The sequence below is a fragment of the Melozone crissalis genome, unplaced genomic scaffold (assembly GCF_028551555.1).
Source record: "Melozone crissalis strain CALT ecotype California unplaced genomic scaffold, PUWL_Pcris_2 ptg000017l_1, whole genome shotgun sequence".
Classification (NCBI taxonomy): Eukaryota; Metazoa; Chordata; class Aves; order Passeriformes; family Passerellidae; genus Melozone; species Melozone crissalis.
In genome coordinates, this window is record NW_026535795.1 from 15,101,981 (window position 1) to 15,129,735 (window position 27,755).

Sequence of the window (27,755 nt, forward strand, 5' to 3'; positions counted from 1 at the left end):
CAAGGGGCCCTCTGGATGGTTTTCCTCCAGCCTGGCACAAGGCCTAAGCTGCTGACAGTGGCATCTGACTGCTCAGCATGGCCATCTCCAGCCCACCCTGCTCCCACATGAACCTGGGCAGGACATGCTCACCAGGGCCATGAGCTTCAGCCCCTCCAGGAGTTTGCAGTTCCTGTTCTTCAGGCGATGTGCCTCGTCAATGACCACACAGCGCCACTGGATCTTCTTCAGCTCCGGGCAATCAGCAAGGATCATCTCAAAGGTGGTGATAACCACCTGGAACTTGAAGATCCCAGGGAGAGGGTTACCCTAGGGAAACAGAAACCAGAATTTGAGTCCTGCAGGGTGGCAGCACACTGTCTGACAGTATCAGCGTGAGTCAGTATCTGACTCTGAGCTGGAATTTCTCCAGAATAATCTCTCTCAAGCATTGGGCAGGTTTCTGCAAGCCTCCTTGATGGCCACAGGCTGTGCATCTCTAAACCAGACACTGCCCCAGGGCAGGCACATAGGCCTGGACAAGAAGTTGCACCCTCCCTGTCCTGCATGAGTTATGCCTGTTCACTCACACACAGTGCAACGTGAGCCCATGCCAGCAAATGGGGCTGCAAAGATCATCTCTCCTTCTCCAAATGAACAAGCTCCACAGGCAGCTCAGTGCTTCCCAAGTAAAGGAAGGCAGGGCTGGGGGACACGTGCCAGGAGGGCTGTGTGCCTTGGTCAGTACCTGTGTGTCCCTGTACACCATCTCGTACTGCTGGATCATCTGCCGGCTGATCTGGCTGCCGTGGTACACGATGGCGTTCATCTCTGTCCACGTGCGGAACTCCCGCTCCCAGTTCGTGATGGTGGAGAGAGGTGCGATGATGAGGAAGGGGCCATGGATGCCCATCAGGAATATCTCTGAGAGGAAAGTGATTGACTGGATTGTCTTCCCCAACCCCATCTCATCAGCCAGGATGCAGTTCTTCCTGCAGAGACGGACAGGGTCAGGTCAGGGTGGCTCTTGGGGGCAGAAACCACTCTGTCACCAACTCTTTGATGGGATGTCAGGCACACCACCTCTGCCCACCCTTCTCTGATCCTGCAGCATGGAGCATGGGGGGACTTTGGTACAGCGGCCCAAACACATCTGGGTAAGTCAGCCAACTTCTTATAACACCATGGATTCAAAACCAGCATGAAAGATGCTGTTTTTCAGGTACACATGAGCCAGGGAAAGGTGCATCTGATGGCCTGCTGCAGCCAAGAACATGCACATTCCCACCTGCCTGCCACACAATCAGTCACCAATAGCCTGGCCAGTACCAAAAAGCCAGGTGTATCTCAGAATCACAGCTAAGCCCTACTATCTCTAAGACTCATCAGCATATATACCAGGGAGAACCATTCCTAAAAATTCAGTTGCAAAGCTAAAGCAAACACACTGTTTCTGGCAGCTGCCAGCCAGCTCCAGCACTTGAAGGACTCAGTGGCTGCTCTGTCAGGCCCGTTTGTCCACTCTGCTCCCCAGCTTCACTGCTCCCATGACAGCACACACAGGGCCTGCTGCCAGTAGGACTGCTCATGGCAGCACTGGGCTCCTGCCTCTCCTCACCTGTTGTACCAGTTAAAGAGCAGCCAGTTCATCCCCTCCAGCTGATACTCCCGCAGCTGGTTGCTGTTCTTGTACTCCCGGGACTTCTCCAGCTTCTGCCAGGACTCGGACGCGGGGCGCTCCTAGGAGGGGACAGCAGGAGCAAGGTCCATGGGAGGTGCTAATGCCCAGTGAGGCCAAATCCCACTGCTGGGGCTGCACATCAGGGACAACACCTCAAAACAGTCACTGACAGCTGTCATAGCAAGGGCTTGGCCTCTGGAACCCACCCTCCGACCTCCAGAGGGGAGGATCCAGGGCTTGAACTGCAGCACCAGGGACAAGGCCAGCACTGCTGGACTGTGGCAGGACACAGGCAGTCCCTGCGCCCAGGGCAGAGCTGCCAGCCGGGTACGTTACCTCAGGGTACGTTACCATGTGCTTGATTTCTGGAGGGATTTGGAGGGCTTCAAACTCTTTAATCTTCCCTGGGTCAACATCCTCCTCTAGCTCCCAGGTGCTCTCCTCATAGGGCAGTGAGCACCACTTCACCAAGTAGTGAGTCACCTCCTGCAGCACAGAGAGAAACAGGCTCACAGACAGGGAGAGCCAGCATCCCTCCGCCCACCCTGGGCCAAGGGCCCTTGGAGACAGGGAAACCTGTGCAAGGCCAGGCTGGGAAGGCTCAGGCTGCTCAGAGATGACCCACAATGTACACCATGGGGCCGGGCCTCCTGCCATGTCTCCCTCCTTCCCTCCATGGGGCCAGCAAGAGATGCAGCCTCTCACCTCCCCAGTGTCAGGATCCTTTGTGTGAGCCACCTCCAGAATTCGATCTACCTCCACGTAGTCAGGGTTGAACAAATCCTCATCAGGCTGTGATGGCAAACAGTAAAACAGGAGATAAGTTCAAGGTGATTCCAGGGTTAAACAGATGGGCACAAGTAAACAGCTGCAGGGCATCTGTCCCCAGGATGCTGCTAGCTGTGTGCAACACACCAAGTGCCCTGGACACAGGTACAGACATCTGTCTCTGGGCAGGGAGGATGCAGGAACCTGGCAGAAGGCAAAGCTCTTTCTTTAGAGCAGTCACATGCTCCGTGCTGCCCTCGCTGGGAGGCAGCAATGTCCTCTCCAGCCTATCTGGCCCAAAGGTACAAGTCCTAAGCTGTCTGCTTCAGCTGATGTGCAGCATCCAGAGCTGTGCACAGCACCCAATGAACCCCATGGCTGCAAGGGGTGACACCTTGGTCTCTGTCTCTGCTTCCCTCTTGCCCCACCTGGCATAGTCCTTGGAGAGACACAGCCTAGGGCTTGGGAAAGAGAAAAATCAGGCTTCTACACTCACAACTCCCCAAGCCCCAGTTAGTTACAGGGAAAGAGCATGTGCTCCTTGCTGAACTGTTGGTGGTACAGAGTGTTCCAACACATGTTTTTTTTTTTTGCATCCTGAGAAAGACCCCAAACAGACTCGTGAGTGAGAAATTTGACACACACCCCCAGCTTTCCAGCTACAAAGAAGAAATTTTCATAGCCTACTGGCCTGATTTATACTTGTAAGGGGCAGTTCGAGGAGATCCAACAACTATCTCTGGAGCAACAAGATAAATTAGAGAACACCTTTCATGCTAAGCAAGATTAATCTGCTTATAGAGCAGAGCAGGCAGAAGCTGCCCTAAGCCCAGATATTTATAGATCCCTCTCTCCCACAGCATCTCTGCTCCACCACAGAAGCACCTCCAGCCCTATATGCTGCCCTCTCTCCCAGCAAGCAACTCTTCCAGAGCTGGCCTTGCCCTGCAAGGGACACCCTGCTCATAATGCCACCAGTGACACTGGAGGTGTCCAGGGCACAGTCATGGACCCTCAGCTCCAGCCCTGGAGACAGACTGCTCTGGGCTGCAAGGTGTCAGGGGGGTGCCAGGGGCAGCTCCTGGCCTGCTCAGCCATGGCACTGGGCTCAGAGTCAGGCACCACTGCTCACTGTGCTCTGCTCTCACCTCTGTAAAAATATGTTTCATCTGAGCCTGCTTGTTCCGGAAGCGCTTTATCTTCTGTGAGATCCTGGGGTCCTTCTCCAGCTCCTCCAGAGTTGCCCATTTACAGTGGAGGTAAGAGCTGCAAGGGGAAAAAAATCAACATGTGACCAAGAGGCCTTTGGTCCCAAAGCATCCTCCACACCCTGCAGCATGGATCTCCCAGCGATCCAGAGAATGCCCAGTCCATGTCTATGCCTATGCCAACCCAAACTGGGGAAAGCCATGCCCCAGGACCAGCCAGGACCAAGCACTGAAGCTGCAGCAGCTTCCCTGCTTCCCACCACAGCTGGCTCAGGTCAGTGATGCCTTAAGTTTTAGCTTTAACATTTTCCAGTATTTTCTTTTTTTTTATTGCAGATTCTGTACTGCATTAGTATATAACTCTGAACTTCATAGAAAGTGTTAGCAAGTTCTCTTCACAGTTTAGTTAGACAAAACAATCCTTTTCTACCCTGAGAACCAACGACCCCATTGCAGCTTCAGGCAAAAAAGGTGTCAACAGCAAACTGAGGAGAGCAATCTGGGAGGATGTGACTTCATAACCTGAAGCTGTAATTGGAAAATTAACCAAAATATATAAATAGACCAAAATTTATAAAAGTGTGAAACTCATGACCCATCATCCATCTTGGGTGTAGCCTCAGCCAGGCTCTTGTGCTGCCCAAGAAGGCCTTTTTAATAAATCCCTACTTTATTTCTTTAACATTGTCCAGCCTTTGTTCTAGGTAGCCTCTCAAGGCATCAACAGGCATAGGAAAAAGGGATGCTGGGGCTGCAGCTAGGGATGGGACAGAGGTGGGAGCGCACAGTCCCTGCTCCTGCATGCATAGGGCCCACAGAAAAAAGCACCACAAGTACAACACTGCACGTACAAGTTCCTGTACTTGACGTAGAACTCCTCTGTCTCAAATGGCAGGCCTCCAGGATGAGCCTGAAACCAAGGGAAGGAGAGTCAGTGACAGTCAGAGGTTGTGCAGAAGCTGGGGGGCATTCTCAGCCACCCCCTGCCTGGCCACAGGCTCCAGGGACTGAGCCCCAGGGTGGTGAGGACAGGCAGGCACTCATTGTTCCCTGGGGAACACGACGTGAGACCGCCCTTGGGCACGGGGAACTCCCAACACTTCCTGGGCGTCAGCCCAGGCCTGACTCCTCTTCAGAGGCTTTCTGGTGCCCAGGACAGGAGAGGCACCACACTGACCCACAGCTCAGGAAGGTGCCAGTCTGGGCATACCCCAGCACCCCACCACAGAAGCAAGAGCACCAACTGCTGCTGCCTCGTGTCCCTGCTGCACAGGGCAGCCAGGTCCCCCTCCATTCCTCTGCTCAGGGACTTTAGCCCCACTGACACCTTTGCCACTCACCTCCTTCTGCACCATCCTGGAGGCAAGGATCTTCTCAATGATATTGGCATCATCCTCGGGAGGCTCCTGGGGACAGGAAAGGAGAGCTCTGTTTTTCTGGCTCATCACACACCCCTGGCACTCTGCCTGCACTGAACGGCTGCTTGCTCCTCTCCCAGTCCCCAGGCAGGCAGAGCTGGCACTGGGAGCTGGGAGAGCTGTGCTTGGGGAGCCCCTGCTGGGTGTGAGGGTGTAGGTGCTGCCAGCCCAGCTACACTCACCCTCTGCCTGTCCTCTCCAGGCCACAGCAGTGTCAGGTTTGCTGTGTGGGTCCTTCTAGCTACACCAGGGCAGCCAGATAGCGTGGAAAGCCTCCCAGAAAAGAGGAGGGAGCTTGGGCATTTGCCCATGGACTCAAGGAAGGAATTATGCCAAAATTATGCACATTCCTGCTCCAAGGCACTCTCCATGCCACATTCTGGTCATGCCTTGGCAGTTATACAGCCCCACAGTGCTGTATGGCCCCAGGGCCCCAGGAGAGCAGGCAGCGTGTCTGTCAGGCCCTGCCACATGTCACCCACACGCTGTCATCTGCCCATGGCCACAGGACATGGGCAACAGCACCTCACCCCACCACTCTCCATGCAGCTCCTCCTGGCAGGCTTGAGGTGCTGCCTCCTTCTCTTTGCAGGCTTCTACCCACAGATCCCCTCTGCTGGCACCCAGGGGCTCCAGCACAGCTCCTCTCACTGAGCACAGGCTCGCTGCAGGTGGCCCTGATGCTGTCCTGCTGCCAGCTCTGGGGACGTGGAGGCTCTCCTGGCTGCAGCGGTGCCAGGATCAGCCCCACCAAATGCCAAGGGACAAGAGAGCCAGGCTTGTACCCACAGAAGAAGATGCAGGGGAGATGAGAGACACCAAAAACATGGAGCCTGCTTGAGCATTAGAAATATCAGTTCTGCTTCGGCTAGAAGACAGTACAGCAGAAGGAGGAGCAAAGTGCAGAGCAGAAAGCAGAAGGACTCTGTTCATTCCCTTCTGACAGAGGTAGAGTATAGATCAAGGCAAAGCAGCCCTGAGGTGTCACTTGGCAGACTAGAAAGTCTCTCAAAGAATGGCATGGGGCAGGCTAGGGAAGGACAGACAGGGCACCCCACACCACTAATCTGAAAGTGTCTGGGAAAGCCAAGACCATGCCCAGGGCCACAGCAACCCTTGCATCCCCAGCCCAGAGGTGACTGCTGCCTTGGCACTGTCCTTGAGTGCAGGGCAGGATGTTGAACCCAGCACCACAGTGCAATGAGCAGGGAACAGCAGCTCTGCCTGGGCTCTTTGGCTGCCATCTCAAGGCCCAGAGCAGGATTTCTGCCCTGTCTGGGGAACTCTGCCCAAACTGGGTTAAGACAGCTGAAGGGAGCATGCAGAAGTGCTCCTGCCACAGTCACTGTGCAGTGCCTGTTCCCCTGTGCCCAGGCACCTGCCCTGGCACTGCTGGGCTCTGCTTGACTCTGCCACAGAGGGTTTGTGTGGACATGGCCATCCAGCAGTGCCATGGGAGCTCCCACGCTGATCCACAGCCCTTACTCAGGCTCCCACTGGTCTGTGGCTCACTGCTGGCTGGCTGAAGGCTGCTGGAGGAGCCCTGCACTGCCCAAAGAGCTGTCCAGGACTGTGGCCAAGGTGCAGGGGGAAAGCTGCAGGACCAGGCCATGGAAAAAGCAGCCCTGAGGTTGCAGCACTCACATCCTGCCCTGCTGTCAGCTCTGATCCTGGAGCAGGCACAGGCAGGCTCAGCTGGGCAGGCTGGCCAGGCCTCAGAGCAACCATCCAGCCTGGCTGCCTTGGACATCAGCTTTAATGACCCATCTGGAGCAGGAAAAACTGAGGTGGAAGTTTAGGACTGAGAGGAGAACAGGGTGGGAGCATGGACACATGTCAAAGGCAGCTCACACCTGCTGCTTTGAAAATCTCACTTGGAGAGATGGCTGCCAGGAGCCCAGCTGGGACAGCTGGGACACAGCTTCAGGCAGAGCTGAAGCAGCACTGGAGCATGTCCTGTGGGTGTGTGGATCTGTAGGTCAGGGCTTATCAACAGAGCTAATACCCACCAAAACCTTGGGAAGAGGGGACTAGAGAGGGTAACAGAAACACCATGAGAACAACCAGTGACCATTATTAATATCTGACAGCTTTGTCAGTGACCAGAAAGATGGAAAGAGCTGCAGGATCCAAGACACAGTCACAGACAAGGCAGGAAGGAGCAGCCAGCACTGAACCAGTGTGCAGAGGCAGAAGGACAGCAAGGCCCAAACCACAGTGGCACTGGGTGGTCCCTCCCACGCTGCCCAGCAGATCAGCTCAGCTGGCAAGGGTCAGGCTGGCATCACTACACTCTGAGGCACTGATGGAGAGCAGCAATGAGGGCAGAAAATGATGACATGGCACCTACAAAGCCCTCAGCGGGCAGGAACAAAATAATAGAGCCGTCATGGACAGGAGCTACAGAGACCAAAGCCAAAGCTGGGCAGGGGCAGCGGGTAGAACATGCCCAGCTGCATCACACATTCCAGAGGCCTTAGTCTCCAAGCAGGAGGGGGACACCTGGACCACCATGCCTCTTGTCCATCTCACAGCTCCTGAAAAGCCAGCCTGAACCCTCCCAGACAGTCGCTCTCCCACCCCATCCTCAAGCTGGCACCCAGCACTTGCTCAAGCCTCAGCAGTGCCATTTTGGAATCCTGAGCATGAGGCAGACCCCCAGTCCCACACCCCCAGCCCAGCCCAGCCCTACCTCTGCCTGCCACGCCAGGGTAGAGGCGGAGAGCGCCGAGGTTCTCCCGGCTCCCAGCACGGCAATGGTCTCGCCATCATCATCCACCACCTTGAAATCCAGGTCCTCGTTGTACTTCCTCCTCTTCACCTGCCGTCCCGAGCGCCGCTTCTGTGCACGGAGGAGAAAGGGCAGTGCTGGGAGGCACGGACAGACCAAGCACCTCCTCCCTGCTTGAGGGGCAGCGAGAAAGCCCCAGGGCTGCCAGAATTCCTTCCAGGCCCCAGCAGGATAGGGTGGTAGAAGAACAGGCACTCCTTGCAGCGCTGAGATCCCCACCCTGACCCACAGAGCCCCACCACCCCCAGGACGTGAGGCAGAGGAGCCCTGCAGAGATGCAGGGCATGCAGCCCCCAGGCTGCAGGACCAGCGTGTCCCCCTGTGCTGTGCCAGGAAAGGGACCTGCCCAGAGCTGGGGTCCCTGCAGAGGGACACTCAAGGCTGACACACGCAGGGCCCAGGGCAGCAGTGTGCATGCAGCCCTGGGCCAACAGCTGATGTCAGGCTGACAAGCTGACCGCAGTGCTGAGCATGCTCTCTGATTCCTGTGCCCAGAGGCCCTTGTTGTGGTCCCACTGAGGGGCAGCCAGGATCTCACCCACCAGCAGCCAGCTGAGGGCTTTGGACATACCTGGCTGTCAGCTGACTCCACAGACTCCTCTGGGCTCTGTACAGATGGGCTCAGGAGATCCTGATCCAAATCCAAACTGTTCACTGGTATCTCATTTTTCCTCTTCCCTTTCTTCTTCTTCTCCACAGGGGTGTCTTTGCTGCCGAGGCAGACTGACAGTTAGATCAAGTCCTGGGGATCCCAGGAGAGGCAGCAGGCTCCACACAGAGCACTGCTGCCACAGGATCACCCAGAGGCAGCTCCAGGCTCCTGGGACCTCCCCCAGCACTGGGGATCCCCAGTCATTGATGCTCATTAAGCACACCAAGTGTTTCTCCATCCAGCTCCAGAACACTGGGATGAAAGGGTCCACCTGTCCTGCCTGGTGTGGAGGCTGTCTGCTCTCACCAGCCAAGGGAACAACCCCACAGGGGCTGTAGGAGCTGGGGTTCAGCTCTCAGGGTCTAGCACAGGCACAAAGAGGATCTCTCCAGCACCAAACTCAGTATGTCAAGGCAGCAAGGTGCCTGCTCTGATCACAGTGCTCCCAAACACATCCTGTGCTGACCAAAGTCAGAAATAAAGTTCAGCATCTTCAGAGGCAACCCATGTCCTGGCACCCTGGAACAAAACCTTCAAGCCCAGTCTTAGGAGCACTGGCCACACTGTCGGCCAACTCCTGCCTGTGCCACAGAGCTCTGCCAGACCCCAGTAAATCTTTACACCAAGCCCAAGCTGCTCCAGCTCACAGTTTGTGTTCCTGGGTCACAGCACTGAGCTGAGCAGACTGGTGAGAGCCTCCAGCTGGAGGGGGTAAGCCCTGTGATGGCCACAGACACAGGAGGATGCAGACCCAATGCCCACAGATGCAATGGCCCATCACAGCAGTCACTGCCCACTTCAAGGGCCCGCTGGGAAGCTCTGTCCCACCAGGCAACTGCTCTCCATGCTCAGGTCACAGAGGGGATTTGGGCTCTGTGCCCAGGAATCCCACCACCTCCCTGAAAAACACGGAAAGACAAGCCCAGAGCCACGGCATGTCCTCAGGGTGAGGGCACCTGCACAAGGAAACAGCACCAGGGAGCACCACAGCAAAAAACCAGCTGCTCCCAGCATGCCTGTCCATCCCATCCCTCTGCCAGAAACACTGTTGAAGGAATGGCTCCAAAGAGCTGGTGCACGTCCCAGGGCTGAGCAATGGCTCCTTCCTCTCTTCCAGCCCCACCACTCATCCCCTCCACATCCCAGATCTGCACAGTGGCAGAGGAACCATTCGTTTCAAAGCAATGTCAAGATTTTAATCCCATTTGATAAGAAAAATCTCTGCTTGCCAGTGACTAGTGAAAAATAAAGGTAAAAATCTGTTGTTCAGGCCAAAAATGCCCTGGCCATGCATATATGCCTAAATTAGAGGCCCTGAAAATGCTCTGTGAGCAATGCTTCCACCAAGCAATAACTCCCAAGATATTGATTTGTAAGTCACAATTAACAACTGCTTCATTCATGAGTCAGTCATTGACTATGATTAGAAATAATTTAGAAGAAATTATGCCACCATTATCTGCCACTTAAGAGGACTCACAGCAATCATTCCATCTGCACAGAGTACAAACTAAGCAAAGCCTGCTGCTCACCTCTCCCCTTCCTGAGCTGCCAGGGCCCCCCAGGCACCTCCCCAGCTCCACAAGGCCAGGGGGCACAGGGGGATACCCAGCCCTGCTCCCTGCAGAGCTTCCCCCTGACACCCATGGCCATCCCTCGCAGGGGGTTGCTGGTGGCTGACCCAGAGCCCAAAGCAAGTCTGAAAAACGGCTCAAAGAGGGGCTGCAGAGGCAGGGAAGTTGTAAAGAGAACTGCACTCCCAAATCCCATGGGCTGGACTTCCCAAGGAGAAGAGCTGGAAGTAGGTCCTCCTGGAAGGCACAGATGACTGGGAGGAAGCACCACAGGCTCAGGCTATACTGGGATAGAGCATAAGGAATGCACAGAGCTTTGTGGAACTCCCAGACTCCCACACACAGTTTCTTCTGGTTGCATGATGTGTTACAGTTATATTACATTGTGTGGTTTGCATTAAGTGGCCTCTCCTCTGGGGCTCTGCTGGTACCCAGCACAGCAAGCTGGCTGCCCTTCAGCTCCCTGTGTGCCCAGAACCTGCTGTGCCCAAGCAGGAGAGCCAGGGCTTCCAAATCTGCACCTGGGGTTACCCTGCCACAAGCCCCATCTCTGGCAGGGTGATGTGTCCAGCAGCTCCTCACAACAGGCTGCACTGTCAGGGCTGCCCTGTCTGTAATGGTCAGCACCCTGCAAGGCACTGCTGGCAGCCAAAGGACCCACAAGAGCCATGAATGCCTTCACAAACCTCCAGGGCCTGCTCTTCCCCTGGGTTCCCCTGCTTTGGTGTGGTCCCACAGGTCCTGCTGCAGGGGCAGATCCCTGTGAACTTCCTGCATGGCAGCTCCTTACTGGCGGAGCAGAAGTGTCATTAGGAAAATCAGAAAGCTGCATCCCTCATCCCAGGACCCTTCTTGGGGTGCACTGCTGCATGCACATGGGCTTCATCCTTCCCTTCCCTGCCTGCAGCCCAACTCCTTCCCTCTCCACCCCTATCCCTCTGCTGCAGCCTTCCCTGGGGCCTGGAGCCCTTCCCTGGGGCCTGCAGGAGCCCTTCCCTGGGGCCTGCAGGAGCCCTTCCCTGGGCCTGCAGGAGCCCTTCCCTGGGCCTGCAGGAGCCCTTCCCTGGGGCCTGCAGGAGCCCTTCCCTGGGCTTGCAGGAGCCCTTCCCTGGGCTTGCAGGAGCCCTTCCCTGGGGCCTGCAGGAGCCCTTCCCTGGGCCTGCAGGAGCCCTTCCCTGGGCTTGCAGGAGCCCTTCCCTGGGGCCTGCAGGAGCCCTCCCCTGGGGCCTGCAGGAGCCCTTCCCTGGGCCTGCAGGAGCCCTTCCCTGGGGCCTGCAGGAGCCCTCCCCTGGGGCCTGGAGCCCTTTCCTCACCTCCCAGCAGTGACCACTTGATCCGCCCATCCCCTCTGCTCTGGCTCACCAAATCATGAGGAACATCTGCAGAGCCCTGGGCTCAAGGAAGAACACAAGTGGCAGCACTGGCTCAGGGATCTGCTGGGATCATGGCACCCAGCTCTCATCCTGCTGAGCAACCCACACCTCCTCTTGTCCACAACCAGCCCATTCCAATGGCACCAAGGGCCACCCAATGGCAGCTCCACAGCCTCTCCAGGATCTGGCTCAGTGAGCTCTGAAGGAGGAGGGCTCTGGAAGACCAAACTAAATCAGTGCTCTTGAGACTTGCTCTGCTCCCTGCACACACTCTCCATTAAAGAGAAACCAGAGCTTCTGGCCAACCAGCCTGTTAATTAAAAGGCTGAGGAATTACCAGAGGCAGTGGCGCTGGCCTGTGCAGGACAAGGGAGTCCTCAGGCCTCCCTGCACTGCTGGCTCTGACTGTCAGCAGAGCTCCACAGCTGCCAGAAGGGACAAGTCTTCCGGGAGAGGGAGAGGGAGAGGGAGAGGGGATGGCATCTGCTCCACCATCCTCCCAAACCCAAGCCAAGGGGAGGCAGGCTGCTGGCCCTGGGTGTGCAGAGTCCCTCATTTGCACACAGTCCAAGGCCAGGTTTTTCTCACTCACATATCCTCTGCCCAGGCCCCAAATCATATATGACAGGCCCTCTGCCACACAGCACCTCACTGTCCTGGTGGGACATCTCCCTAAAGTCCCTTTTTCCCCAAGATGCTCGGCACAAAGGCCAGACCAAGGAGAGACCAAGACTCTCTGGTCCTCTTATGGATCTCGAGTCTCACGGGGCCATATCCCCCAAACAGCACCTGCCTGTCCCATCTCTGCATGGCCAGAGAGCTCATCCTGGCACCCCAAACAGCACATCCAGCCTTCAGACCAAGTTCCTGCACACCCAGTGCTGCTCTCTCCCAGACGCAGCTCATGCAAGCCCACAGCCCTGTGCACAGCAGGCACAGGGAAAGGGCCACACCACCACCCACCTGCTCTTCTTGGATCTTGATCTGGGGGCTGGCTCAGAGCCACTCTTCTTGTCTTTAGGCTCCTTCGGGGCTTTGGGTTCCCGAGGTTTCCGGGGTTTCTTAGCCACCTCCCTCTGCTTGGGCTCCTTCGGCTTCTTAGACTCCTTCACCTTTTTAGGCTCTTTTGGTTCTTTAGGCTCTCTCCTCCTCTTTGGTTTCACCTCCACAGCTGCTTTATCTCCCCCTTCCTGCTCTCCCAGGTCCTTTTTCTTCCGTTTCTTCTTCACCCCCGTGCCTCCGCTGTCCTGCATCCCGTTCTGGTTGCTCGTCCGCTTCTGGGCAGCCCCATTGGGCTCCTCCTTCGGGCACTGGCACTGGCCACCTGTGTTCGTGGCTGTCCCTGTCACCTGGTGTGGCACCTCGTCCTGCTCCTCACTGCTGGCAAAGCCGTCCTGCGTCCTGCACTCCCAGGCAGACGACATTGGGGAGAGGCTCAGCGCTTTGAAGCTCGGCGGCTGCGGAGAGAACGCAAAGCGCCAGGTGAAGCAAATGGCACAGCCACAACCAGCAGTGCCCCGGGGGAACTGCAGCCCCACGAGGCTCCAGGCACCCAGTGCAGCATCCCTCAGCATTCAGGGACCATGGCTAACAGCCACCATGAGCAGACACAGCTCAACAGGTGGACCCCCCGTCTCTGCCCAACAGAGGCTGACAGACAGAGGCCTTTTGGCTCCCCTCAGCCAATGCAGGTCCCAGCAGAGGTGGCTGGCCCCGGTGTGTGCATCAAACATTGGTTCTGCCTTTGATGAAACACTCCAGACTTCACTTGGCTAAGGCAAGAGCAACCTGTGCATCCACAGCACTTCCTGCCTGCTGCCCCGAGCCAGAGATTGTCGCAGTAGGGCAAGGAGAGGGAATTAGGGATGCCTAGCAGCCTACACAAACAAAAATAGGGTTCCCAGGTCCATCTGGGGCAGAACTTGAGGCAGAAGAGAAGGGTTAGACCAGCACTGTTCACAGGAGCTGCTGTGTGCCAGGGCTCCCTCCAGGCCAGGAGAGAAGAGCTGCTCTTCCTCCTTCAGCATTTCCTTAATTTCCTGGGCACTTTCCAGCACTGAACACTGAAAGGAATTGAGCAGCCTCCTGGGCATGCTCGGCCACAGCAGCACTCGAGGGCCCCACTCTCCTCAAGCAGCAGTAGGAGTGCCTGTTGTGAGCACCCAGGCTCAGTGTGCAGCAGCCTTCGCTCCAGAAGAGCAGCCCAGGCTGGCAGAGCAGGCAGGGGACAGCCCAAGGAAGGGAGCTGTGGGTGACAAGTGTGAATGGGAACTGGAAACATCCCTGGCAGCAGCTGCCAGAGCAAGAGAGAGCAAGGGATGCACAAAGGAGCAGGCAGAAGTGCAGTGGTGTGCTGCACAGATGGGGAGAGGAACATGTCAGGCTCCATTTCAGCTGCTCTGCCGGTCAGGTTCCATCCCCAGTGCCCCAGCTCCTCCTACCACACAGCTCAGCCATGCCCAGAGGGAAGCAGTGGTCACTGCTGGGCTGGTAGGGCAGCACCAGACCAGGCCCAGCGGCACGGCCGGCGCTGCAAAGCTGATCCTGCAAATGGGGGCTGGTGGCTGTGCCATGAGTCCACACATGGGCCCTTCCCACAGCCTGGAGGTGCCAGCTCCTCATAGGGGGCCTGTGGGGCAGCTGGTGAGTGGCCCAGAAGTGCAGGCAGCATCTCCTCTGCCTGTGGGGACAGGGGCACTGTTTGCCCTGCCACCTCACACGCACAGCTGCCCCAGGCCAGGGGCACTGCTTCCTTCACAAGCCCCTTCCCTGGTGCTGAGATGGAGGTGCCAGTGCCTCTGGCAGCAATGCCCTGGCTCTGCAGAACCTCAGCACCATCCAGTTCCTCAAGACACCCCAGAGCTGTGGGAGACAATGCAAATCTTTACAACTCACAGGCTGAGGGCTAGAGCCCATCCAGGGCTGTGTAGGCACAGGGTGCTCTGTAACACTCAAACTTCTGATTTGGATTAGATGGCAGCATTAAATGAAACAGACTGCAAGTGGAAAGGTCCCTGATGCCCCTGGAGCCCCCCACAAGTGGGGCTGCAGGCTTGGCTGGCGTTGGTCAAGCAGGCTGCACCAGCATCCCTCCCCACATGCAGCCACCTCCAGCTCTGGCTGCTGCTGCTGTCTGCCCCAGCAGCCTGGGAAGGGAGAGCAGCCATCCCACCACATGGAGCAGCCATCACAGGGCACTTCAGGAATCAAAGGGAACCTCTTCAGGACCAGGAGAAAATCAGCACTATTGATGCTGCTTCTGAGACCACTGGTTGCCCAACAGGATCAGCCCCAGCCTTTGCATTCCTCAGCTCTCACAAGATGGGGACCAGCTGTAACAATTTAGAATCACAAAATGGCCTGGGTTGGAAGTGACCTTACAGATTATCTACTTCCAACACCCTGCCGTGTACAGGGAAAACTTTCACTAGACCAGGTTGCTCAGAACCCCATCCAGCCTTGACTTTAACACCCTCGGGGATGGGGTAATTCAGCTTGTCTGAGCAACCTCTTCCAGTGCCTCACCACCCTCACAGCAAAGAATTTTCTCCTAATATCTAATATTATATACATATATATCTATATATGTGTATTTCCTCCTAATATCTAATCTAAACCTACTCTCTTTCAGTTTGAATCAATTCCTCTTTGTCCTGTCACCATATGCTCTTGTAAAAAGTCCCCCTCCATCTCTCTTGTAAGTCCCCTTTAGGCAGTACCCCTGATAAGGACAGTAGAACAGAACAGCATTTTACTCACTTGATAAGAGCAGTAGAACAGAACAACATTTACTTTTGTCAAAGAAAGTAGAACACAACAGCACAGCCTTGTAGAAATAGATAAAGAATGTAACTTAGGCAAACAGAAGTGCAAGCAGGATGCCAGCTCAGCTCTACGAGGCTGACAGAGCAGAAGTAGGCAAAACAACAATATTGCACTCACTCAAAAATAGGGTTGAGGAACAGCCACCTAAAATGGACACCAGAAATTGTCCATTTGGATCCCAAATGAAGTTGTCCAAATGGACCCCAAAGAACCATGTAAGGACTTCTGGTAAGATGTGCAACTATGTAAAATAAAGCCAAGGAAGTGGGGATATATGTAATATGTATCTGTATTTGTGGGAATATGTAATCAGTGTGCATGATAAAATCCCTGTTCACCCAACACTCATCCCACTGGAATGGAGGAAGGATTCCCCCTGAGTGACCACCATGCTGCAATAAAGAATGTCTGCTTCTAATACTCAAAACTGTGTTACAAAGTTTCTACCCAGACAATTTTGATATTACTCTTTTTGGTATTACTCCACTCCTAAACCCCCTTAGGAACTGGAAGGCTGCAATTATGTCACCCCTAAGCCTCCTGTTTTCCAGGCTGAACAAACCCAATTCTCTCAGCCTTTCCTCCTAAGAGAGCTGCTCCATCCCCCTGATTAACCTGGTGGCCTCCTCTGGACTGGCTCCACCAGGTTCGTGTCTGTCTGGCACTGAGGACTCCAGAGCTGGATGCAGCACTGCAGGTGGGGCCTCAGCTGAGGGGACTGGAGGGGCAGAATCCCCTCCCTTGACCTGCTGCCCACACTTCTTTTGATGCAGCCAGGACACGGTTGGTTTCTGGGTGCCAACACACAGGGCCAGGCGTGTGCAGCCTCTCATCCACCAGCACCCCCAAACCCTTCTCATCAGGGCTGCTCTCGATCTGTTCCTGCCCCGGTCTGGATCAATACTGGGACTGATACCCAATCTAGGCGTCCTTAAAGATCTGCCAGCTCTGTTCCACTCCCTTGTCCCAGAGGGCAGCCTCCTAGGCAATCCCACTGACGATCTCCCTGAAAAGCTGGAGGTCTGTTTCCCTAACACTCAGTGTCAGCACCTTGGCTGGGATCTCTGTGGGCATCAGGTGTCCCAGCCTGCCGTGTCCCAGGAGCAGTGCTGGTCCCAGCCAGCAGTGACTGCCTCCATCTGGAGCAACCAGAAGCCTCTGGTGCAGGCTCTGCCATGAACAGGCCATCAAATGCCAGCCTGTGGGACCCAGCACACAGCCAGGGCTCACACAGGGAGCACATGGACAGAGAGGCAGGGGGACCAGGCTGCTTCCACCAAGTGCAGCCAGCCCAGAAACCATACTCCCAAAGCTGGTCTATTTTGAGGGGAGAATGCTTCATGCTATGCTCCTGAAGCCCACAGCAAGCTCTGGCCATGCATGTAGGACTGCTGCCAAGTACAGTCTGCAGTGAGAGCCTGGAGCACAGCCACGAGCCAGGGAATGGGATTTTTCTACTACCCCTCGATGAGGTTCAGTTTATCCTGGCTTCTCGTCAACAGGAAAAGCCTAAGGAAGCAGAGCCAGCTTGTGCTCCTGCATGGCTCCAAAGCACCCTCAGTGCCGTGCCTGCAGCAGCCTGGCTGGCTCCTCACGGCAGGCAGGAGCTCAGTGTCCCTGTGCAGCTGCTGCCGGACATTGGCTGCTGTCCCCGTGCCCCAAGGAAATCACCTCTGCTTCCAAAGGGTGACAGCCTGAAGGGCCAGGACCACACTGATGGGGACACAGCACTCACTGCGGGCAACTCTGCTGCAGCAGCAACCTTGACCCGAGTGGCCTGAGAAAGAGGTGTCCATGAGCCAACAGGCTGCCCACGGCTGTGACTGGGCTACTTTCCTGTGTCTGCAGCCATGGCCAGCACTGACATACCGCCATACTGAGATCCCCAATGTCACAGACATCTTTTGTGAAAAATCCTTTCTTTAGGATTTTTCCTTCTGGGAGGTGAGGCCCCAGAAAGAGAATGTGAACGGTGGTTGTCTGCTGCTGTGGAATGCAACGGGTGCACCTGTGATTGGCCCATGTTGGATGTTTACAATTAAGGGCCAATCAAAGGCTGAGCTCTCTCTGGGAGAGAATCAGAGAGAGCTCCTTTGTTTATCGATTCTTCCTATTCTATTCTTGGCTTAGCAAGCTTCTGAACTTTTCTCTCTATTCCTATTAGCATAGTCATAATGTAACATATATATAATAAAATAATAAATCCAGCCTTGTGAACATGAGGTCAAGATTCTCGCCTCTCTCTTCCCCCTGCAACCCTTGCAAGCCCTGTAACATCAGGTGACCCCGACTGAGGAAAAAACCAACACCCTTCACAGGAGAGGAACACATGTAGCTGCAGGAGCCTAAACCTGGCAAATCACAGCTCTGGGAAATGCTGCAGCAGGGTAAGGCAGGCTGCTCTGGGTTGCTCTGACCAGCTGGGAGCTGCTCTGGGCAATGCTGACCCTGAGGGGGCAGGGGTGGGGCAGGGCAGGCAGGATCTCTGTACCCCATCTGCCCAGGCTGGTCCAGCACAGGCTGCGCCCACACCTGTAACCCTGGGTGCCAATGCACCTGGGGGCACTCAGTACTTTGTAGTGCTCATAAGGTAACACTCCTAAGGTATTGGGGAAAACCACTAATTGTGGTTAAATCCTGCTGCCCTCCTAAGTGGCTTCTACTTCTCACATGCTCTGTACAATTCAGTTTTGCCATCCTCCCCCTGCAGAGCTCTCTTGGCCCAGCTAAGGCATAGGTGACAAGTCACCCTCTCCTCACAGGTAGGCTGTGCCAGCTCTCAGGCCACCTGCCTTATCCTGCCCAGCGCTTCTTCCAACCCCACTCACTGTGGGGTGGCAGTAGGAAACACAGAGCATCAGAGGTACCACAGAATAGTAGTAGGGCTTCTGCTCTGCTCCTTTTCCCTTTACAAACCACAGAATGCACCCTGGAACAACCTGCAGGCAGATGCAAACTCTGCCAGTGTTTTACAGCCTCCTCCAGGAGCAGGGACAGCCCCCAGTGATGACACATGCATGGCTGGTTCTCCCATACTTTACCAGGAGCATCTTGAGACTTCCCTCAACTTTTGAGCCTCCCTCTCCATTTTAGCATCTCAGATGACTGCAGGAATCAACCAACACCTTTCTTCCCCTATTTGTGCTGTGAAAGCAGCAGCATCTTCCCTGAATTTGGTTTCCTTGCCTTTAACCAGTCACTAATTTACAGAAACACCTTTCATCAGGACAACACTTCATGTGTTTACAAGCACTCGGTGAGAAACCTCCTCAGCCCCTGAGTCTTGCACCAGCCCAGCCCAACTTCAGCCCTGTGAGCCAGTTACCTTTAAAATCCCCAAGAGATTGCAAGGACTAACTCTGCTTTGCAGAAGTCATGTTCACTATTCACCAGTGTAGTATTTTCAGCAACAAAGTGCTTAATTATTATAGTTCCTAACTATTTACTCAATACCAAAGGGAATCTATTGACCTTTAGTTTCACATTTACTCCCCTTTCCCCTTCCATGGCCCTAATGGGTGATGGTCCCAACACTATTTATTAGCAATTCCCAAATCTCACATTGTTCCTTTACAAGTCCAGAGTAAAGACCCTCAAAACAGGTGGCTTATGTGACTTTGTTCAAAAATGTCTTTGCCACACCCTTTAAGGGCAACCTTCTGATGCCTCTGGCATCAGAGAAGGCTCTGGGTAGAGAGCCTATTTAACTGAGCTGTTCTGCCAACACTCACTTTCCATGAGCCCTCACTTGACCTCACCCTGTTTACTCTGCGACTCCTCTTAAAGACTTTTTAAATCCCAAGAGAGTTGGAAAAAGATCTGTTATTAGACTCCATGTCTTCAGTGGTTCCTAATGTGATGCCCTGCCTTGCTACAGGGTTACTTCTAAATTCACAGAGTATGCGTCCTTTTTCTTACTATCACTTTCTTAAACTAAATAGAAACATAATTTTCCATTCAATTGCCCATTCTACATACCCATTTTACATGCATACCTAAGCAAGCAGCTTTGTTGTTTCTGGGTATTTTGGAGTGGAGAAGAAGTAAAGACGATGACTTCCACATTTTGGTAGAGGATGCCCACTCTGAACCTCTGGTAAAACAATCCAAGCATGCTCTGCTTCCCCAGAACACTTTTTATCCCTAGGACTATGCTTTTGCACTGTCTCTCAAGTGGATTTTTTTTGGTGATGATTGTAATAATTTCACATTTCCAGAACACACTTTGTGATTTTTTTTTTATTCACTGAGGAATCTTCTATAAATTACATTTCATACAGTCCTTCAGCACCAGCTGGAGCAGGAAGTCTTGTTCCATGTGTCTAACTACTATCAAATAGAAAGTCGGGAGAAAGAAGTGTTTAAAAACTCCCCAGAGAGCTGTGGAGGCTAACAGAGTGCACTATAATTGTAAGATCCCATTCTAGGGCAAAGCCAAGGTCAGGGTGGGCCTTAATGTCTCCGTTCTCGGCCTGTTGTCTCTGCCCGCTTAGGCGCAGGATGGCCTTGGGACAGTCCGCGCTCCAAAGGACGAGAGCACTCTTCAGATTTTTCGGTCTTCAATATTGTTTATTAATTCTTATCTACAAAGTCGTCTCCCAGCCTGACAGAGGTCTGACCAGCAAGACAGCCACGGGCACACTGACCTCCCTCTGGGCAGTCATCTATTTTTATACTAAAAACTACCTATAAGATATTTACCTTTACCTTCCAATATCTTTTACCCTTATTAACAAGTGCAGATTTAATGTGAACCAATCCCAAAGTGCCAGCATCACTATCAAAGATGGATGACAAGAAGAAGAGGAGAAGGACAGGGCATGCCCTAATTCCTCCATCTTGTCTCCATAACCCCCCTGTACCAAGATCCCAAAACCTGTGTTTTTACCCAGTGAACAATCAATTCCTTCACCACTTATCCCCAAGTGATCCTCTTGTCCTCATACAGGTGGCACATCCCGTGCGGGTCAAAATCCAACCACCAAGCACTTCTGGCAACATTCCAGGATTTCCGAGCCCCCCCCCAGGGGTTATCTCGGCAACTCTGGACATCAGGAGTGATGTGCTGAGTTCCCACATGAATGGTGTGGTGTGTTTCCTTAACTTAAAATTGTTTTGTTTCATTTATAGTCTCAATTTGAATGCCAATTTTTAATTCAGGATTTGGCGGAAAACACCACCAGGAGGTGGGAGGCAGAGCAGCTCCTGCCCCTGTTACCCAGAGAGCTCCCTCCCCTCCCCAGGCTGCTGAGCCGTGGGATGCCCTGGCTGCTCCAGGCTCACACAGCACTGGATCCTCTGCAAGCCCCCAGCAAAGCTGGATGCACAGCCATGTGAAGGGACAGATAACCAACTCCCCTGGGGACATGCATGGCAGCTGAGGAGCAGCGAAATTCAGCAGGGTTTGCCCACACCTGCTTAGGGCAAGGCCAGTGGGGCTGCCCATGGTGAGCCAGGGACAAAACCTGCAGCCTGCAACAGGTACCTGCAAGGGGAATAACAGCATAAACAGGGAACTGCTGCCCCACAAAGGAAGTGCTGATATACACAGCTTATGCACTTTCAGCAGCAGCAGCAGCAGCAATAATAATAATAATAATAATAATAATAATAATAATAATAATAATAACAACAACAACAACATCTGTGAGAGGCAGGAGCAGAGGAGCTCCTCTGGACCCACATGGTAGAAGTCACATGCCAGCACTGCCAGGAGATGTGATGGGGATGAAGGAGATGTTGCATCCACACTGCTGGGTGTTGGAGCCTGATCCATATCCAAACCTTGCACTATCCCAGGAGTTTGGGTGTGGGAAGGAGAAAAGACCAAAAGCTTCATGCCCAGCCCATAATCCATCCTGCAGGCTCTCCTCTCCAAGAGCAGTGCTCCCAGCAGGGAAAAGCTCTGCCACAGCCTCAGGATGTGAACGGCAGCTCTGCCTAGTAAGAGGCCACAGATGAGCTCTTCCAATGGTCACAACACCAAGAGCAGATCCACCTCCTCTGGCAGCCAGGCTCAGATGACACCCACACAACACAGCCTCACCAGGCAGTGTGACCACAGCCAGCAGCACATGCCACCTTGTTCCCAGCTGCCAGGACCATTCAAGCCCCGTTTGGTGCATGCTTGGCCCAGCTTTCCTGCAGTGTAGCAGGAGAGCTCTGCAGAAGCCTGCATTTGGGTCTAGGGCATGTCTCAAACCCTGAGAGATCTGCTCTGTCCAAGGAGTGTCCACAGGGACCCTGACTGCAGGGGTCACAAAGGTTTCCATGCTCTTTAGGCAGAGACTGATACCTGGGGGCTGCCCACCCCCCCATTGCCCATTTCTCCCTCAGCACTGACCGAGGCCACCAGCCAGCCTGCCCCTCCAGGATGGGCAGCACGATACAGCTCTGCCTCCCTGAGATGGTCAGGCTGGCCTCTCCAGCCCAGTCTATCCACACAGCTGGTTGCAGAGCCCAACAGGAGCAGAACAGGCAGCTTCTTTCACACCGAGGTTTTGGCAGGCTGGTGAGCCAAACACTCCAGCAGCCCCATCCCCACCAGCGCTGTGTACAGCACGGGCTGCTGTGCTCAGGTTCACAGTGTCTGCACCCCTTGTTTCCAGCTCTTAATCCAATGCAACAAGAAGCTAAAAATAAACAAGTGCCACCTTCCATCATGTCTCTGAGCAGGCTCTGCAGTCACCATGGCATGTGTGCAGTGGAGGTGGGGCCTGGCTCTGTTCCCAGGATGCTCCACCACAATGCAGCTCTCACCAACTACAGCTCCGAAGCTGTGTCCAGTGACAGGGCCAGCCCTGGCAGGGGGTACACGTGTCCCCACCACCCTAGCAGAGGGAATGGGTGGGACAGAGGGCAATGCTGCTGCCCTGGGCTGTCCAGGCTGTCCTCCCCACTCAGGATGAAAACCTGTGTAGCCCTTGGAGTTTGGGGGAGATCCAGCACTTGTGGCTGTGTGTGCAGGAGAAGGGCACCCTGGCACCTCACTGCTCCCCTGCCCTTCACCCTTACAGAGTGAGTGCCCAAAACTCCAGCCCAGCATCAGGGGGTCATCAGACCTGACAGTGTCACACGACAGAAAAGGCCACAGACAGCCTGGGACAGAGCTACGAGTGCCCTCGGGCCTGGACAGCCCTGCCCCTGTGCTGCTCCCACTGCTCAGGGCCTGCCCCAGCCTCGGGGAGCTCTGGTGAAAACCCCCAGCTGCATTTGCAGGATAGGAGACAGCAAAGCTCTCTTTCACATAAACAAACCCATAAAATTCAGGAAAGTCCTTCATTTTATGCAGTGAGGGCTTGAGGCAAAGGCAAGCAGAGCTCCCCGGGTCTCCCCCTTGCAAGGGCTGCCCAGCAGCCACAAGATACCTGCAGCCCTGGGCTGTTCCCAATGCCAGCCACTGCTGTCTGCAGACTGCAGGGGATCCAGCCATTTCTGCCACTTCCAAGCCCAGGCTGGAAAGTCAAAGACCCCTCCAGAAGGCTAAAGGGTCACAGGACTTTCCACTTCTCTGTGTCTCAATGCAATTCTGCTCTGCTCTCACAGTCCATGCAGGATGGGAGCATTTTCATGGCTGTAGAATAGGGAGATTTAGAGGCACTGTGGGATAACTGCATTTATTTTAGCTCATTATTTATCTGGCTATTTAACAAGTCAGAGTTTGGCAGAAATAAAGAATAGAAAAGACCCTTCAATGTCCAGGGACAAGCAGGACACAGACAGGAGAGACAGTCCAGGGAATGATGGTGCTGAGCCCTCAAAGGAAATCCATCACTTGTCATTGCTTTCAGGGGTAACCAGGCAGTCCTATCCCACCTCCACCAGCAGACAAGGCACCCTGGCATGAGAACTTGTAAGTGTCATGAGACAAGTGACAGGTTTCACGAGTTAGTCACAGCTTGATGACAAATGTACCAGATTTTTGTGCATCACTAAGGAAAAAGAGTTGTGGAAACACAGCCCCTGCCTTTGCTAACAACAGCCCCTCACACGAGTGAACCAGTTGGCAGTGGCCTGTAACCCAGCCCATCATAACTGGCACAGGAACAGCAGCACTGCTACAGGGAGCACCAAGGGAGCACAGAGAGGAGCTCCTGCTCAGACAGCCCACTTTGAGACCCCATCTCTCCAGCCCAGATTCCTAATCCATGGCAGTGGACACAGGGAAGACAAAGCACTGGCCTAGGACAGCCAAAGACTAGGGAAAGGAGAGAGCACATCCAATATTTTTTCCCTAAGGCAGTTGACAGTTCCCCTGCTGTCACCATGATATTTTCTGAAAAATCCCTTTGCCAGGATTTCTTCTCCTGGCAAGATGAGAAGCCTCAGCTTCTCCATGTTTTGCTCCTCTGGAATGTGATTTGGAGAACTGTTTACCCAGCACATGAATTGTTTTAACTTAACCACCAACCTCAGTCCATTGGGACTCTGGTCAGTCAAGAGTTTTTGTCATCATTCTTGTTCTAGCCTTCTGATGTCTCCTTTCTCTTTCTTTAGTACAGTTTTAGTATATAATTTTCTTTTAATATAATATCATAATATAATACATCAGCCTTCTGAGAACTTGGAGTCAATTCTCATCTCTCACCTTGTCCTGGGGGCTCTCACATCAACACCACAACACCCTGCCATTCCCCACCAATATGAAGGTACCAGCATTTTGCCAATCTTTTCATCCATGGGCCTGATCCTATACCCTTATGATCACCAACATGGAGCTTCTGCAGATGAGAGGCTGCCAGGGAAACACATGACTTTTGAGAGCCTTGGAACCACATAAGCATCTCATCTTCTCCAGAGAGACTGTTCAACGGAAGGCAACAGCCCCTCTTGGTGCCATGAGAAGTCTGTATACAAGGTGTGGGCACTCCTCAGCTCAGGTGTCCAGAGTGATGTGGAAGGTCACCCCTTGCGTGTTTTGCCCCCAGTGCTGCTTATCTGAGTTTTGCAGGGAGACACCTACCCCTTCACTACCTCAACAGAGCACCCAGAATCCCTGCAGGAGCTCTGCTTGGCCAGGCTTTCTCCCAAACACTCAGTTTGGGAATGCTGCACCCCACCCCATGACATGCTGCAAGGTTTGTCCTAGACTGCTGCTGGCTTAGAGATCTCAGGAGATGAGCAGCTGGAACTCTATCCCTCCTTCCTCACACCACAGGCCTTTATCTCCCTCCCAGATTTTATCTGCAGCAACAGCTATAGAAAACAATTTTCAGCTGAGTCCTCTAAAATCTCCAAATGGTGGGGGAGGATGGTTTTGCCATGCTTAAACCCCATGTCATTTCAGTAATCCCACTCCAGAGTACCCAAACATGCTGTATTAGCCCAATGAGTGGCATCTATTTCTTACCTGGGCTTTGCTGTCAGAGGAGGGAGATCACCGACCCACACCCCAAAGCATCCTGCTGTCCTCCAGAGGCCTTTGCTCTGCCCTATCTGGAGCAATCCAGCCATGCTGGCACACAAGACCTTCCACAATCCCTTGCTCCTCTTCCTCACCTTGAGGCTGGCTCTGCTTCTTCACAGTATCTTCAGGACACACTGCTAATCTCATTACTTCCTACAGTACTGGTGCTCCCAACACACACCTTTCAGTATCTGCAGCATTTGCCTTGCTGCAAGCCCAGAACAGCACACTGACCTCTTCAAAACACTTCCTTCCCCTCCTCCTCCCACTGACCTGCCACGGCAGTGTGATCTGGGGTGCCCTGAGTACCACATGCTGCTTCAGCACTGGTTAGAAATGGCACAGGCTTGTGCTCTCAAGCAGATTTATCCCTTTGCTCAGTGCTCACTTGAATGGTTTCCCATTAAAAGCAGCATGGACACAATTAGCTCCAGGCAGACCAGTTTGTTTTACACCTCCAGCCACATTTCAGCCCCACAGGCAGAGTGGCTCTCCATGCATGTACCAGGTCCTTTCCCCTCAGCAGAGTGCCACCAGTCAGGCTCTTCCCCTGCACACACTAATACAGAGACCACTGGCTCATAAATCTCCTCTGGGAGCAGCAGGCTGTTATGATCCAATGCAGCAATCCAGAAATGACAGCTTTGTGAGATGGGATTTTTTCTGAGTAAGGGAAGAAAATTCCCCCCGTCCAAGCTCTCACAGCTCACAGACATGATCTTCCTGAACCTCCCAGGTGGTATTAGTCTTGGTGTATCACGTTAGCAGCAGCAACCGCAGCAAACGTGGTTTTGTAAGGAGATTACAGCAAGAACCAATATTGTGGACTTTGACACAAAAAGAAGGGCTGTTCCTCCACTGGGGCATCTAGAGCATTTCCACTGCTGAAGATAAAGCCCACCTTGTTCCATGATCCCATCAGGCTCAGCCACTCTGGAGTGCAGCTCAGGTCAAATTTCAAGGAGCTGAGCTGCACCCCTGCCAGGAAATTCAAGACAACCCTTGCCCACCACACATCAGTTGCAACAAATTCCACATGGGACATGGTCCTCAGGCCTTGACAGCTGAACTGGGAGAAGGAGAGAGGGTCACAAACCTGCTTTTCTTTTTTCTGTATTTTCATTATCATCAAATCTGGGATGAATGTTATTTCTGCAAGACACAACACAAAAAAAAATCACAATGATGAGACTGCTGAATCTGAGGCACTTCATCCTTCTATTCACCCCTCCAGAAGGCTGAGCCTACCCTGGGGCTGCTCAGAGCAACAAAGCTGCCAGAATGAAACTCTCAGGGACAAGCTTGGGGATATCTGCTCTGCTGAGCCACGGCAAGAGCCCAGCCACAGTTATCACCACAGCTCAGCTGCTGAAACCCACCAGCCAAGACCAACGTGGCAGCCACAGTCTCGGCAAGAAGCGGCACGTCTGGGGCTTGCACAGACCACGCTCCAAACTCCTCAGAGCCCCAGGAACAGCCCAGGCCCTGCTGAGAGATTTGTTGGACGCTGCCAGCCCTGCAGCAGCAGAGGGAAGTAAACAAACCAGCCTCTGCCAAGCAGCAATGACAGCAGCAATAGACTGGAGAGGATGCAGGAACTTGCCATGGGCTGCAAGCCCTATGACCGTGACCAGGGAACAGCTGCTATGGGGACAAAGATGGGCAAGCAAGGAGGAGAAGAGCTGTGTCCCCCACAAGCAGCCCCAGGGGCAGTGCTGGGGCTGGGCTGGCTGTGTCCCCAGGCCTGTGCCCCCGCAGCGGGGAGGACCCTGCATGAACAGCATCCACCTTGCAGCCCACGAGGGGGATGGGCTGAGGGAGGGGTCAATCCCAGCAAATCCCCCACAGCAGCCCTGATCAGAGGGGCTGCAGTTGCAAGCCCAGCTCTTGGCAGCACCTTAGTGCCAGGGGCAACCAGGTCCCCATACTTTTCACTCCAGTGAATCAATGAGGGGTCTGTGCCAATGCAGCACCATGATGTGACAGCTACAGCTGATCTGAAGCTGCACAGATAAATGCCATAATGTCTCAACCAGCCTAAGTTTGTTAGAAAATAGAAGTAATCAAGTCCTCGGGTATGATAACGATAGGTTGGATTCAAATTCAAACAGGGGACGCCAGCCAATCCCATTTAATTACAAATGCAGACACATCATCGGCCAGTGAGCTGGGTGGTGTTAAGATCCCAACCAATCAGGTGTGTAAGCACAGGAAATTTGAAGCCCCTATAAAAGGGGGCGCCCAACAATGAACTTTGGCTGCTGTCCTGTGAACTTTGGTGTGTTCTGTTGTGTGCCTGTCTCCAAAACTGCAACAAGTGGTGACCTCTGATGTGATACCACAGCTGCCACGGGTAGAGCAGGAAGAGAGGGCAGTGGGGAAAGCTGCCTGCAGCCTGTGGAGCTGCAAATGGCGGTGGGCAGAGCCACTGCAGTCCCAGTGGAGCAGCAGGTATAGCTTCGAGCAGCACGGAAAGCTGTGAAGAGCAACGGGGAAAGCCTCATTGGTCTGGACCCTTTGTAAATAGAAGAAGCCACAGGAAACATGGGAGTACGGGCTTCAGTGGAAGAAGACTCTGTGCTAAAGGTATGGACCACCCTCTTTTAATCTGAATGAGGGGTAAATTTTGTGGAACAGGCTCTGGAAACTGCTACAGACACTACGGACGTTATAAGGCCCTAAAGACTTGCATTGGATTTGCTGGGACAGTTAAAATTTGAGTGGGACGCCAGGATGGCGGTGGGGATGCGGCAGGGTCTGCCCACTCAGGTGTGCACAAAGACAGGGCACTGGACGAGGCAGGGGTGTCGCACCAGACGCGTGGGACAGGAGGCGGGCAAGGCGGCTGCGTCGTGCTGTGAAACCACGGCACACCGCGAGGCCGCCCTGTGCCGAGACACCTCGCCAGCCAAGCGCTGCGATGTCGCACCGAGCCGCTGCAAAGCCACGCCAAGCCATGGAGCCTCGTCTGCCGCTGAGCCCTGCCGTGCCCCGTGCTAGGCGAGCACTCTGCAGCCATGCCCGATGCACCGGCTCTGCAGCCATGCCCGACACACCGGCTCTGCAGCCGCGCCGCAGTG

General features: G+C 54.1%; 1 protein-coding gene across 6 annotated transcripts in view; it reads right to left on the reverse strand.

Annotated features, from left to right (window-relative positions):
• Positions 1 to 27,755, reverse strand: part of CHD6 (chromodomain helicase DNA binding protein 6) — a 101,295-nt gene that overhangs the window by 32,862 nt on the left and 40,678 nt on the right. For 3 of the 6 annotated variants that reach the window (XM_054274841.1, XM_054274840.1, XM_054274837.1), the window contains exons 2-13: positions 25,772 to 25,827; positions 12,408 to 12,901; positions 8,417 to 8,555; positions 7,747 to 7,896; positions 4,977 to 5,042; positions 4,488 to 4,546; positions 3,577 to 3,694; positions 2,366 to 2,452; positions 1,997 to 2,146; positions 1,598 to 1,719; positions 728 to 971; positions 133 to 309 (exon numbers count right to left, since the gene is read on the reverse strand). In XM_054274841.1, coding sequence (XP_054130816.1) covers positions 133 to 309; positions 728 to 971; positions 1,598 to 1,719; positions 1,997 to 2,146; positions 2,366 to 2,452; positions 3,577 to 3,694; positions 4,488 to 4,546; positions 4,977 to 5,042; positions 7,747 to 7,896; positions 8,417 to 8,555; positions 12,408 to 12,901; positions 25,772 to 25,804 — 1,839 coding nt within the window. In that variant the 5' untranslated portion in view covers positions 25,805 to 25,827. The remainder of the gene's footprint in view (positions 1 to 132; positions 310 to 727; positions 972 to 1,597; positions 1,720 to 1,996; positions 2,147 to 2,365; positions 2,453 to 3,576; positions 3,695 to 4,487; positions 4,547 to 4,976; positions 5,043 to 7,746; positions 7,897 to 8,416; positions 8,556 to 12,407; positions 12,902 to 25,771; positions 25,828 to 27,755) is intronic. The other 3 variants (XM_054274842.1, XM_054274838.1, XM_054274839.1) reach the window with 2 other exon arrangements.